At 36.4% G+C, this 13,055-nt stretch overlaps 3 protein-coding genes across 4 annotated transcripts; 1 reads left to right on the top strand and 2 right to left on the bottom strand.

Moving 5' to 3' along the window:
• The first annotated feature begins 1,958 nt into the window (after positions 1 to 1,958).
• Positions 1,959 to 3,821, top strand: LOC118045203 (protein trichome birefringence-like 36). The gene is made up of 5 exons (XM_035053774.2): positions 1,959 to 2,369; positions 2,480 to 2,651; positions 2,772 to 2,953; positions 3,074 to 3,232; positions 3,323 to 3,821. Exons 1-5 carry the CDS (start codon positions 2,026 to 2,028, stop codon positions 3,618 to 3,620), a joined length of 1,155 nt encoding a protein of 384 aa, XP_034909665.1. The 5' UTR covers positions 1,959 to 2,025; the 3' UTR covers positions 3,621 to 3,821.
• Positions 3,822 to 4,338: 517 nt separating this feature from the next.
• Positions 4,339 to 5,766, bottom strand: LOC118045204 (germin-like protein subfamily 3 member 2). The gene has a single exon (XM_035053776.2). It carries the CDS (start codon positions 5,292 to 5,294, stop codon positions 4,662 to 4,664), a length of 633 nt encoding a protein of 210 aa, XP_034909667.1. The 5' UTR covers positions 5,295 to 5,766; the 3' UTR covers positions 4,339 to 4,661.
• A 777-nt stretch (positions 5,767 to 6,543) lies between these two features.
• On the bottom strand, positions 6,544 to 11,125 carry LOC118045205 (ACT domain-containing protein ACR12). 2 transcript variants are annotated; one of them, XM_035053778.2, is made up of 10 exons: positions 10,891 to 11,125; positions 10,471 to 10,528; positions 9,513 to 9,623; positions 8,697 to 8,791; positions 8,503 to 8,587; positions 8,274 to 8,333; positions 7,518 to 7,573; positions 7,287 to 7,392; positions 7,125 to 7,193; positions 6,544 to 6,837 (listed from the first exon to the last, which is right to left on the bottom strand). In XM_035053778.2, the coding sequence occupies exons 1-10, from the start codon at positions 11,073 to 11,075 to the stop codon at positions 6,775 to 6,777; spliced, it is 888 nt and encodes a 295-aa protein (XP_034909669.1). In that variant the 5' UTR covers positions 11,076 to 11,125; the 3' UTR covers positions 6,544 to 6,774. The 2 variants fall into 2 exon arrangements, with proteins under 2 accessions (XP_034909669.1, XP_034909668.1); XM_035053777.2 differs by having other exon boundaries at positions 9,513 to 9,635; positions 10,891 to 11,124.
• Positions 11,126 to 13,055: the final 1,930 nt, after the last annotated feature.

The following is a 13,055-nucleotide window of genomic DNA, read 5'->3' as shown; positions in this document are numbered from 1 at the left end:
TAATTGAAGTGACCATCACAAGGAAAAAAATGTCTTTTTAAAACATAAAAGAAACAAAAAAGTCAAGTTTTACTAAAAGAAATTGCAGTCAAGTGTTTGAAGGTAGAGTTATTCTTGTAAAGGAAGGAATTGGATGGAGTGGATAATTGCCCAAAGAAAGGCCCTATAGTGCACAGATGACACATTTATTTTACCATGAACAGTCATTTCCAAACTCAAACGTATCAAAGCAAACCATCCTTTTTATTATTATTATTTCTGATTTAATTATAAATTATTCCCTATAGAACACCAAGCTTCCTGCAAACTGAGATGGTTTTTTATCAGTACAATATTTTATTTCCAAGTGTATCAACATCTTTGTATAAACAACATACAGCATGAAACGTCTGCAGAGCTGGGGCGGATTCTGGGTGCGTTACCTATAAAGGCAAAGTCAAAGGGCCACGTTGGTCCATGAGGACCATGACTATGTTTAAAAAAACCGGAGCCCAAATTAAAGACATTGAGAACCTTTTCTTAATCTCTTTGCTCAATTAGGTAGTCCGGCCCACATATAAGGCCCATCTTACATGTATATTTTCCCCCTCGCACTGCTACTAGTTTTGAAAATCTAGCACACTCATTAGTGTTATAATTAGGTAGTCCGGCCCAAATATAAGGCCCAAAATCCCTGCTCATCTTACATGTATATATTTTTTTTCCTCCCACTGCTACTAGTTTTAAAATTTTAGCACTCATTAGTGTTATAGTTCATTTTAGAAGGCATTGGCGTTTGATTTAGCATGTTAACTTAAAACTTGGCTAGATTAAGCTCTAGATTACTCAGTTTTCCAGAATCAAATTGTCAGCCGAGTAGGATTTAATAGTTACGTTACTAAAATAGTGTTTGAAAGTATAGTAATTATTATTTTTTCAAAGTTTTTTATTAAAAAAATATTATTTTTTTAAAAAATATATTTTTAATATACAATCCAAAAACATAAAATAAATAAATCTTAAACAATTTTTTTAAAAAAATTTACTTAATTTTTGTTTGGAATGCAATAGATAAGTAATTTGTGGTTAACCAGGTGATTTTCTTATTTTCATTTTCTTTCATCGGAGGAGAAATGAATTGCTTCCACCATTATGTAAAACAAAGTTGAGTGGGAAGGTTAAAAGGTTAGGTAATGCTTTTTGACCTAAAAGAGAAGATGCAATTATTGTGGTGTGGGTCTCCAGCACTTCAGCATGCTTGCATTTACTGCTTCTATGCTATAGTACATTGGAGTATATATGATATGATAAATGCCTTTAATTAATCTTTTGACGTTGAGAAACACCACCAATTATGTGCATGCATGGCCTACACGCCCGCTTGTCACGGGGTACCCTACCCCATCTCACCCTCTTCTTTCAACCACCAAAACGAAACCCTCCCTCTCCTCTCAACTCTTTTTCACCATGTTTCGGCTTTTGCTGTGGGGATAGCTATTGCTTTTACTTTGTTGTTGATTTTCATTATATATATATATATATATATATATATATATATATATATATAAATGAAACCAATTAAAAATCAACTTGAAACATCATGTGCTCGTTTCGTATTGTTTCTTGTGATAAAATCCAGTGCTGATGTTGCCAACAGATCATCATATATGCACATGGCGAGGCTCACCTCACCTTGGGACAAGCACTCCGAGGTGGACTGTTTTATCTTCAAAGTTCAGAGCTTTACCTTGATGATGTGAATTCAGTCCCTCTGATAGAGGTAAATGAGAACATTGAAAAGGAAATTCTCTCTTTCTCTTTCCTCTCCCTCTGCAAATTCGTAAAGGGAGAGCAGACATCACAATTACTAGAAGAGGTAGCAATGAGTAAAAGAACATTTGAAGTGGGCCACATCCCCGTAACTCATGCCTTAATGGAACATAACATAACCTACCATGTCAACTTTTTTTTTTAGCTTCCTCGACTCATAAATGCTTCCTCCTCACTGGGGATAGACACTTCACTTCTTGCTCCACTTTGGCTTCAATGGCTAGACCAAAGCCTGATCAGTTTCTTCTGGCTCTCTTGATCTTCTTTATCAGTACCTCTCTATGTTTTTGTCATGGCATGTCATGGCAGGTTTTTCAAGAGGATGATGGCATGTCATGGCTCAATGAGGAGGACAATGAAGTTGACATAGTTCAAACTAGGCATGATCCATCAAGGAGCTGTAACTTTGAATCGGGCAAATGGGTTTATGACCAATCCTATCCTCTCTATGATTCTAACTGCCCTTATCTTAGTACTGCAGTCACTTGTCAAAAAAATGGAAGGCCTGATTCAGACTATGAGAAGTGGCGATGGCAACCTCAAGGTTGCTCAATTCCAAGGTACTTACCTGCACTTGAATCTCTATGATACCCCAATCTATTTATTTGTCCTTTGGATATGCATAAAAACGCTTGAGTAATTGTTTGCGTGCTTAATTTCCTTGATGCAGGTTCGATGCACTCAAGTTTCTTGGCAAAATGAGAAGGAAAAGAATAATGTTGGTAGGTGATTCTATCATGAGGAACCAATGGGAATCTCTTGTCTGCTTAGTACAAGGAGTAATTCCAACTGGGCATAAGAAGGTGACTTATAATGGTCCTTCCATGGCCTTCCATTCTTTGGTAAGTTGTATGTTTACTTACTTCCTTCCTATATTTAACTGTTCACTTGAGACTGAAGCTTCAGCTTGGAAGTGATTTTTCTTGCAACAGCTTGATCTAGAATTAAAATGTTGTTAACAGGATTTTGAGACATCAATAGAGTTTACTTGGGCTCCACTGCTTGTGGAATTGAAGAAAGAGGCTGGAAACAAGAGAATCTTGCATTTGGATTTGATAGAAGAGAATGCAAGATATTGGAGAAATGTTGATGTTCTGGTGTTTGATTCAGCTCACTGGTGGACTCACTCCGATCAATGGAGCTCGTAAGACAGATTATTCCCAATTTTCTGTCTTCAATATTCTAAAATATGGCTTGTTGATTAATGCAATCCATCAGATAGTTTTTTCAGCAGCTTCATGGTCCTGATTTCATCAAATTTCAGGTGGGACTACTACATGGAGAAACAGACTCTCTTCCAAAGTATGAATCCGATGGTTGCTTATCAGAAAGGACTCACTACATGGGCAAGATGGATAGACTTAAATCTTGATCCTCGAAAAACCAGAGTCATTTTTAGAAGCATGTCACCCAGGCATAACCGGTAGGTATCCAACAACATACAATTCTTAGTTCAAATGGTCATGTTCTTGTAATGTATAATGCCATTTGAATTGCCAATTATTTTTTGTAGGGAAAATGGTTGGAAATGCTATAACCAAAGGCAGCCTTTAGCATTTTCCAGTCACCAGCATGTCCCTGAATCCTTCGTAGTACTGAAAGAGGTGTTGAGAAAAATGAGTTTCCCTGTGTATTTGCAAGATATTACAGCTATGTCAGCTCTACGTAGAGACGGGCACCCTTCTGTCTATAGAAGGGCAATAAGCCAACAAGCGAGACAACACCCCAGCAGCTTTTCTTCTGATTGCAGCCATTGGTGCCTTCCTGGGGTACCTGATATCTGGAATGAGATGTTAAGTGCACTGCTGTAAGTTCAGAATATGTAAGAGCGTGTAGAATGAGTGTTCTGCTAAATTAATTAGGCTTTGTTTTGTCATCTTAGAATCTGTGATGACTAGGCAGTCATGGTTTGTGCTTTTGTTGCTGTATCATATTGATGTGAAATGGATAATGGTATGTTTGGACTTGCAATTACTGAGATAATAATCGCTTGGTTGATCTTCTTCTTGTCATTTTAATGTCAGATTTTTCGGAAACCAGTTGTCCTGAGTCTTCATGCAATATCTATCGAACCGAGTTGAGAGTAGGAATAGGGAGGTCAAATTCAAATCTAGGGTAGAGTAGGATGAGAACATTTTGAAGATGTGAGCTTGCAAACTGTCAGAACCTTCTATGGGGTCTTAGCCATAAAAGGGATGAGAGACTATCGATAACCATAGAATCCAAAGCACCACCTAACTTTGAACAGAAAGTAGAAAAAGAAAAAGAAAAAAAAGAGAAAAAGAGAACTTCGAAGTCCCCATAGGATTCAAATTCTCCTGTTTTAGCTTTTGCAACTACAAATTATCTAGATCAATTACCAGTAGCATAAAGTTAGTGGTTAGCTTTGCGTAACCGACAAAACAGGATGATCATCATTGCTGGACATGATGGATAACAATGTTTTTACTTGGATAACTTGTAAGACTACATAAAAGATGAAGCCAACACTGATCCAATGTAGAAGAGTAATATGGCCACACATTTCAGTTGCACAAGACCAACGTGGGACGCTATTCCATTGAAAATAGTGGTCATCTTGAAGATTGATTTTCTATGTTATGATATGGCTGCTTTGGTATGATCCACAAGCTAAACAACCAAAAACTTAGACCACAAAGACCAAGCTACTGATGAGCTTGATTATGCTAAGACATGCCAAAAATGACTTTTAAATACTTGCATTCAAGTCTAGCAGGAAAAAAAAATCTGCTACAGTATAATGTTTATTTTACCACTCGCATGGTCCAGGTGGAATGGCACAGACTTGTTAATCTGGTGAATTTAGAATCGAACAACAGCCTTCAGCCTTTCTAACACAAATGCAAGTTTTTCCTCACCTTGGAGATGTCCTTAACACTCAAACCAAAAGCCTTCTCCAAAAGCTCTTCCTTGATTCCACATCCGAAAACTGCAGTTGGAATCCTCATCAATCCTGGATTTTCGCTATTAAAACTGCCCAGGATAGTTGCTGGTTTATCTCCAACATTCATTTGGAAGTGAACTAGCCCCCTTGGAAACACCATGACTTCACCTTTTTCAAGCACCTTAGCAAAAACTCTGTTCTGTGTATCGACGAACCCTGAATAAATTCTCCCCTCAAGCACATATGCAACCTCTGTTGCTCTTGGATGGAAATGAGGCACGTTGACACCACCAGCTTCAAAATCTGCACGAACAAGCGACACACCTAGTGTGTTTAGGCCTGGGAAGTTATTCACATTGACAGGGATGGATGCTAGCCCGGTTTCGCTGAATTTCCCATGAGATTTAATCCCAGAAAATATGAAATCCTCTACAGTGGCATCTGATGAATTCTTGCATGGGATGTTGGTTGCGGAATCTGTATTGGCTATGCAGAAGTCAAGGACCGGATCGGGGTCAGAAGCCAAGGTGACACAGCCATGAAGAAGAACGGCAAATAAGACTGTCACCGTTAAGGACATTGTTTATATGTTCACAGCACTCCTTTTCTTGGACCAGGGGAAGAAATAGGGTTTCAGGGACTTCAAAGATGGATCTCACAACAGAACAGTAAGCAAAATGTACTATTTACACTTGGCAACTGTTCAATCACAGCCACACCGAAATTCAGCCTTCAAGAGTGAAAACCAAGTTCATTACAACAGGCAGAGGATGGGTATTTGTTCACATACTTATTGGAGTGGATTCACAGCTTCTCTTGGCAATGAAGCTTGCTTGATTAGAGAGGGAAAGAGTAATAGCTGGCTATCGTCAAGAGGGTCTACTTTTGGCTTTTTTAAAGTGCCAAGAGTGGTTAAAAGATGGGATGATGAGTTGTGCAAAGAGGCTTTGATTCATCGAAAGAAAACGTACATCCAAAGTCACAACATTTTATTATCACAGCCCCACATGGCCAATGATACAATGAGAACATGCTTATTATCTCTGAGAATCCTGATCCGGAGAACATGCTTCCTTGGAATATAAATAAATAATTTCTCGAGTTCGAATTCGAAGGAAGGTTTCAAGAATACGACCCGAACATAAAAAAAGAAAGAGAGAGTAATAATTGTAAAATCCTTAGTTATCATACCTAATCAGGAGAGGAAACTGGCCCTTCCAAGATAAAAAATAATAATAAAAAAATAAAATAAAATTGATGTTCTCTGACCAGGTCTGTACTGAATTCAATTGATTTATTAAAAAAAATTGGTAATTTAACTGAGTTATCCAAATTTCTAAAATCAACTGGCCAGCCACATAGGGTATCCTTCCAGGTTTTGGATAGAACGTGATTCATACGTGAGGCGTGGTGGAAGATGAAAAAAAGAGAAAAAAAGAGATGATTTTAATCGAGCAATAGTGTTATACGTGTGACTTGACTTGATGATCTTAAGAGGCTTCGCATTCATTATTAGTAACTCATTGTAAAGGCAACTCCTAGTGTTTACTTCAATATATTCAATAGATTGGATTCTAATCCACGTTCCTTTCCAGCAGCAATCAGTGTTTCCAATCTTAATCATGCAACGTTATTTCTACGATTCATTCACTTTGTGAAGTCCGAGAGCTGCATGTCCTGTGTAGATTTGTCAAAGTTTTTCAAACGCACATTTGCTTATACGCCCCGTATCAAACCGCACAAGGCAAGCACGCATGTCAAAGTTTGATCAAGGTAAAACCACATCTACAGGCTTAAGAACATAAAAGGGGAGCAGAACGAGGCCGGGATTATTGGCTTCAACGTTCCATGTTTTTTCTTTGTAAATGGCTTAATCCCTTTTTCTCGGGATCAGCAGCAGCAGGGTTACAAACTTACAAGCATCTTTTTCAAACGTCCTGGAATAAAATCACCTAATATTTGGAAACGTGCAATTCACCGGTGATTTGAGCTCAAAGACAATGTGGTACAAGAAAAGTTACATTGTGCTTACAATCTAGAATGGTTACTTACCCTCAAGACTAATAGCTTTCAGTATCTGTTTCTGGCCTCCGAAGATAGTAACGCAAACAGTTCACCAGCACCTGCAGATTCAACAAAAAGAAGAAAAAAAAGACATAAAGTGGTCGAAGGCGCATAGAATAGAAAGTAAACTATGATTGGTATCTTAAAGTAATCTAATTCTCTAAAGATACAGCATGTTCCTGTATAAGATGCAGCAATATATAGGATTCACTTTTCCATTGTAGGAAAGCTAGCAAGGGGAACTGGGAGTCCATATATAGCCACATGAACATGAGAGTCCATATATAGCCACATGAACATTGTTTATAATTGATCTAAGAACCATAATTGGCATTCGACTAATTACCTGTGACAAGGAACTGTTCAATGCTGCCCCTCCGTAGCTGACATGGAATTTGTCTTTGGCAATTAATCCCTGTGAGATGACAAAGATAAGTAATATAGAAGAGAAAGCAAAACTAGGATGCACTTGATGGAATGTGGGTTATCACGTTGGAGAGAGAGAGACCTCTGTATCGATCTCTGCGGATTCAACATCAATATTAACATCAGCAATGATTTTGATGATTTCTACAAGCAATCCAGATCGATCTGCTGTCTCGACGCAAAGCAAGCTGATAAAAGAGAACCCTTAATTTAATATGTCCACAAATGGTAGGTTATTAAAGAAGAAAATTAAAAGAAGAAGCACGTATAACTTGTGAATTATAATACTAATCATTTCTGAACAGCAGCAAACCTCCTCTTAGGCCCATCTTCTTTGACATGCACATGAGTTGCAATATCAACATCAAGCTGCCATAAAAGAAATTACAAACATAAATTCAAATTTTATTGTCTACAATAGCACATGCAAGACGTCTACTGTTCTAGGAGCAGCTATTTGTCAAAAAAATAAAAATGATTTAGATGCTAATGGTGGAGATCCAATAGAATATATACTTCAATTAATGCAATAACCAAACCTGACAGAAGCATCGAAACCATATCAATCAACTAAAATAAGAGAAGCATCTGTACAAAACATAATAGCATATGCTGACTGAAATCAGAAAGGATGAAGACTCTCCAGTCCAATAGCTGAACAGCAATCTGTGCCAGGAAAAAATTCAAGGCACACCAAACAGATACTCAAAATGCAGACAAGTTATAAACATCAAAGCAACAACAGATGCACAAACCAGAAGCTTTGCGCTTCAATTGGCTCTCCATGAAAAAATATGACAATTTTAAGAATATATATGCACCGCACCAGTCATCAGTTGTCGGAGTACAAGTTAAGGGATTAGGCACAGGCAGACGGGTCTCCATAAAGCAAATATCTAAAGCATAGACGATCAGATGAGGATAAATTGAACCAAATCAACACGATGACAAGTTCAGTGAGCTAAAAGAAGCTTTCATGATGTCACCTGCTCCCCGGGAGCTCTCATATATAATTGCACACAGGGGCATAAACACACATGCACAGACACAGAGAGAGATATAGAAGCACCTTTTTCTCTGGAGCTTTTATTCCAAAAGCCTCGCCCATTGCAAGTCTCTCACTAGATTCCTAACAAGAAAGGAAACCAAAAAGTAATTCATCACCATGAGAAAAGTTAAGAAAATTGATCTAATATCTACCCACAACAGGCAAAAATAAAAATGATAAATTATATAAAAAAAGGAAGAAGATGATGAAGAAGAAGTGATAGACCAGCGTATGAATTCAGTACACATACTGGATGGTACTTCAAAAGATTGTTGATGATGGTAAGTCGAATTCTCTCTAGCATATCGGGATCTTCAACCTTGCGACCAGAGTCTCTGAAACAACCAATATCGATCTCTAAATGCCAAGACTTCCAGTAAAACATGACCACAGGGTAATCTCTGATCACGTAAAAGGGCAAGAAATATGTTAATACAAACTTACAATCGTGTAATGAAAAACTTAGTTTGTTTGACTGGTCCTTCAGTGAGAACAGTTCCCTTTGCCACATCCAACCCCAAATCTTTCAGGGCATTCATCTGTCCTACAATAAAAATAAACCAAGTTACAAAAACTACAAATATTTCTGAGCATGTAATGATTATGCTATGATCATATTTAAAGGGAAATTTCTTCAGCTCCAAAATCTTCACGAGAAGAATTATGACCCACAAGCAACACCACTTCCAATCAATGCTGGACTAGAGCAGCACATCAGATACCAGATGAAGGAAGATGCATACGTTTACTTCATGAAAATAGCCATCTTATACAGGCATTTTGGGGGGTTAATACCACATGCAGATCACCCCTCTAACGGCCCTAAATACACGAGACAAACAACACGCAATGGCTTTGCCTTGATATATATATTCCACCATTGGGGCAATCACAGCACATCTCCTTGATGAATTCTGATATATACTAACTCTGGTTTCAATATCTATGAAAATAACTCTGCTTCAGAACCAAATCTCCATTGGCATATTGAGCAAAGATGCTGCTTCTGGTCACCTCCCCTTCCAGGATTTTCACACTTCAAAGCGACAACCCCCATTTCATGTATAAGAATAAGAAAGCTGGCCCTTCGTTGAATTAGAGATAATCAAAAGGCCAACCATGTGATGGGTGGTGGATTTGGAGTTAAGGGAGGGCTGGCCATCTTTTGTATAGCCTGCACTTTCATTTTCATGCATGCGGGCGACAAGACTAAAAATTTTCAAGAACAGAGAGGAATGGGCCAGTTGAAAAACAACTCACAGTATCAATAAGAGCTCCAAGACGATCTCCAAAGCTAAGTTGTACGATTGTTGATTCAGAATCTGAATCTTGATCTATCAGGACGACTGGAATGGGAACACCATCAGCATCCTGTTCAGGTTTCTGCAATTACTGTTAACTTGTAAATTTCGCAGAAAATTGTAAACCCATTGAGTGCACACATTTCTCCTACCATTAATTAACATGTCTAAGTCAATTTCTCAATGTCAAATGTTTCGTTCAAAACACACACACGTGCAGGCATGAAAAATCTGATATTAAACTCTTTCTACAATCTACAGTAACTGTATCACGATCATCTCAGTTGGACAGCAGAGTCCAAGGGACAACGGGTCGGAGTTGAAATAAATCCAGGACAGTTAAAATCACTGAAACACAAGGAAGTGCCGCTTGTGGAACCTCGGTACCCACGGGCTCATAAGCTAAATGACAATTGGCACATACACTTAAAGTAAAAAATACAAAACAAAAACTCCTGGTTGTGATGAACTGCGGAAAAAACTATTAGACCATGCTCTTAAATTACCCCATTACTCGTCAAATAAAGATCAGAATTTAAAAATTAACCCCCAAAATGAGTAACGACTCGACCTACAAAACCATATAAAAATGCCTTTATCGAACACTTCTTTTATGAGCCCCATGCAGGAAAAACTATAGTTATAAAACTCAACCTGAATCCAGCCGAAGACTCGGGTTGCGATTTAGGTGGTTTGACCCGGGTCATTGCAAAACCCGGTCTAGGTCGTGTTGGACTTTTTTTTAACGGAAAAACTGTAAACCAACCGTACAGGACAGGACAGCATCACTGATTTTCCAGGCAGAAACATCTCGGAGCCATCGACAATAAAATCGACGACACTAAATTTGATGGCACGCTACATAAAAATGTTTATAGTGTAAGCAATGAAATGGCAGGAGGAAAAAAGTAACTGACCAATGAGGTTGAACTTGCTGATGCATTCAGATCATTGGCGGAAGCATGTACAATGTTCCTGCATACCAGTCAATCATAGATAAGCAACGAGAGTCGTAACATAAAAAAAAAAAACTTATAAGATTATTTAAGAAGAAGCAACAGAGCTGATAAAAATATCCAGTATCACTTATTTTTAATTTATATAAACAATTAAAAAAATAGTAACTACATATTTTTTTGGAAAAACAAATCTCGACATTTCTCAGCAACCAAGCAGACAGCGAAAATCTTGATATAGTAAAATAAAATAGTAACGAGTATAAGCAGAGCAAGAACTGATAATCAATAAATCAAGCTAGGCAAGTAACGGATACTCGGAAAGAGTGTCAGCATGTCCGAAAAGAGAAGAAAAGAAGACCGGAGGTTTATTTAGCTTACTTTTTCTTGGAGAGACCGATCATTCCATTTCCGAGCTCGGAAAACCTGTTACGAATCGGAGAGAAAGCGAGAGAGGACCGTTCAGGCGGAGAAAAGACTTGAGGAGAGTTATTGAAACCCCTATAGCCGTAGTGAATTTGAAAGAGTGAAGAAGAAGAGCAGAGGAGACTGTTAGAGAGGGCCATGGAAGTTTTTAGAGAGAGAGAGAGAAGGCGCCTTTTTTGAAGTCGTCTGTTGAAGATGGTGAGGGGGTAGCGTAGGTTAATTTGCATGACTGTGGGTGGCGTCATTTTGGTGGGGCCTCCGAGTGGGTGATGACGCCAGGTAGGATTGTGCGTGTAAATGAGTCAGCCAGGCTTCTTTTTTTTCTTCTAATATGTATACTCTTTATGTACGGTATTTGATAAAAAAAATTCCAAAACATGAATGAAAGTTTTGTTTGACATGACTTGTGAAAAATGAGTTATGATCTTGAATTTAAATTTAAAATTTGTTTTTCGTGGATAAATTAGAAAACAAAAGTTTAAATAACTTTAAATTAGAATTTTATTTGGTAAAAATAATTTAAATAACTTATTTGCGGAAGAGATGTGATATGAGCTAAAAATGAATACTTTTAACTTTTAACAAAATTAAGATTTCAACTCAATTTATAATAAAAATTTGTTTTAAGTTAAAATTTATTCCTAACCAAACTTATTTATGACTTTATCATGAATTGAAAGTTAAAAAATAAGAAAATAATACTTATGTCATCTTATATATTAGTCAAAATTGTATTTTACCTGCTGATCTTTATAAAAATATATTTTGCAACATGAACTTTGATATACCCGTATCAATTTACATGCCAAATAATCTTATAGGTTAGTCTATTTTACATTCATCAGGGATGTAAAACTGTAATTTTTAAAAAATCAACAAGTAAATGGAATTTTAAATTTTTCAATAAAATTACCTTGAATAAACTTAAGAAAATAATAGCAATATAACCTAACTAAAAAAAAGTTGTGATCCAGGAACTTGGAAAATTTTCCATGACAGGGGTGATGTTGTAAATTTTAAAATACAAGTGTGGAAGAGGAGTGTTTGTTAATATACAGGGGGCGAAAATGAAGTTTACAAAAGAAATTGTTTTATTTTGCCAAAATGATGTAGTGTGGATTCCTGATATTAAGACATTTTGTCCCTTGTTCTGGTGATATAATAGGAGCTTTCCATTTGATACAGTTTTGTCCCATCAAGTGATGCCACGCAATCATTCCATAAAAACAAAACAAAAGTTATTTTCATTGTAACTATATCTTTACTTTTTAAAAATATTTTTTATTTTTATTTATTTTTAATTAACATTTTTAAACCATTATAATTTATATTTTTAATTTATGAGGAAGCAGTTTTTCTAGTTATATCCATCTTGTAACATTCCTGACAATTGAGACGACTACATTCCGGGCTTCCAATGAAATCCAAGAATCCTGCATTGGTTATAGTGCCCTGCGTAAACAAGTTGTTTTCAGGTATGAGAAACTGAGAGCGAAAATCTTTGGATGCTAAGAGTTGTAAACAACATAGAAAGTGAAAAAGGTAATTGTTTTTTTTTAACATGTTAAAATAATATTTTATTATTTTTTTTAAAAAAATATGTCAGATATCAGTCCATTAAAATTATTATTATTATATATATATATTATATATATATATTTAAATACAAAAACAACACAGGATTAACGGTGGTTATGATTTTGTTGGCAGGAGGGTGAGCTGTAATTTCTTAGAGGTTTATCCCTGCAAGATTGAAAAGCGGGTTTGTTTTTTTCTTTTATATTGTATTTTTTAATGAAATGGTATATTGATAAATAAAACGAAGTCATATTATTATTTATAATTTAAACACTATAAAATTTCTCTTGTGAAATCTTACGAGTGTGTGTCGACTGAGAGACCATTGACTCTAAGTTGATCATGATTGATCCTGATCGCTAACAAGCGAATTCACAAGACGGACAGCAAAACTTTTTATTTACCTATTCATCCCTGTAGTTTGAGACTGATTATTTTTTGGTTGATTTGGTTTTTGTTAAAAAAATAATAAAATTAAATTTTTTTAAAAAAATCAAAATTAAATCATCGATTTTGGTTCAGTTTTTTTAAAAATAAAACTA

Source organism: Populus alba, chromosome 8 (genome assembly GCF_005239225.2).
Source record: "Populus alba chromosome 8, ASM523922v2, whole genome shotgun sequence".
Classification (NCBI taxonomy): Eukaryota; Viridiplantae; Streptophyta; class Magnoliopsida; order Malpighiales; family Salicaceae; genus Populus; species Populus alba.
This window is presented reverse-complemented; position numbering and strand designations above follow the sequence as displayed.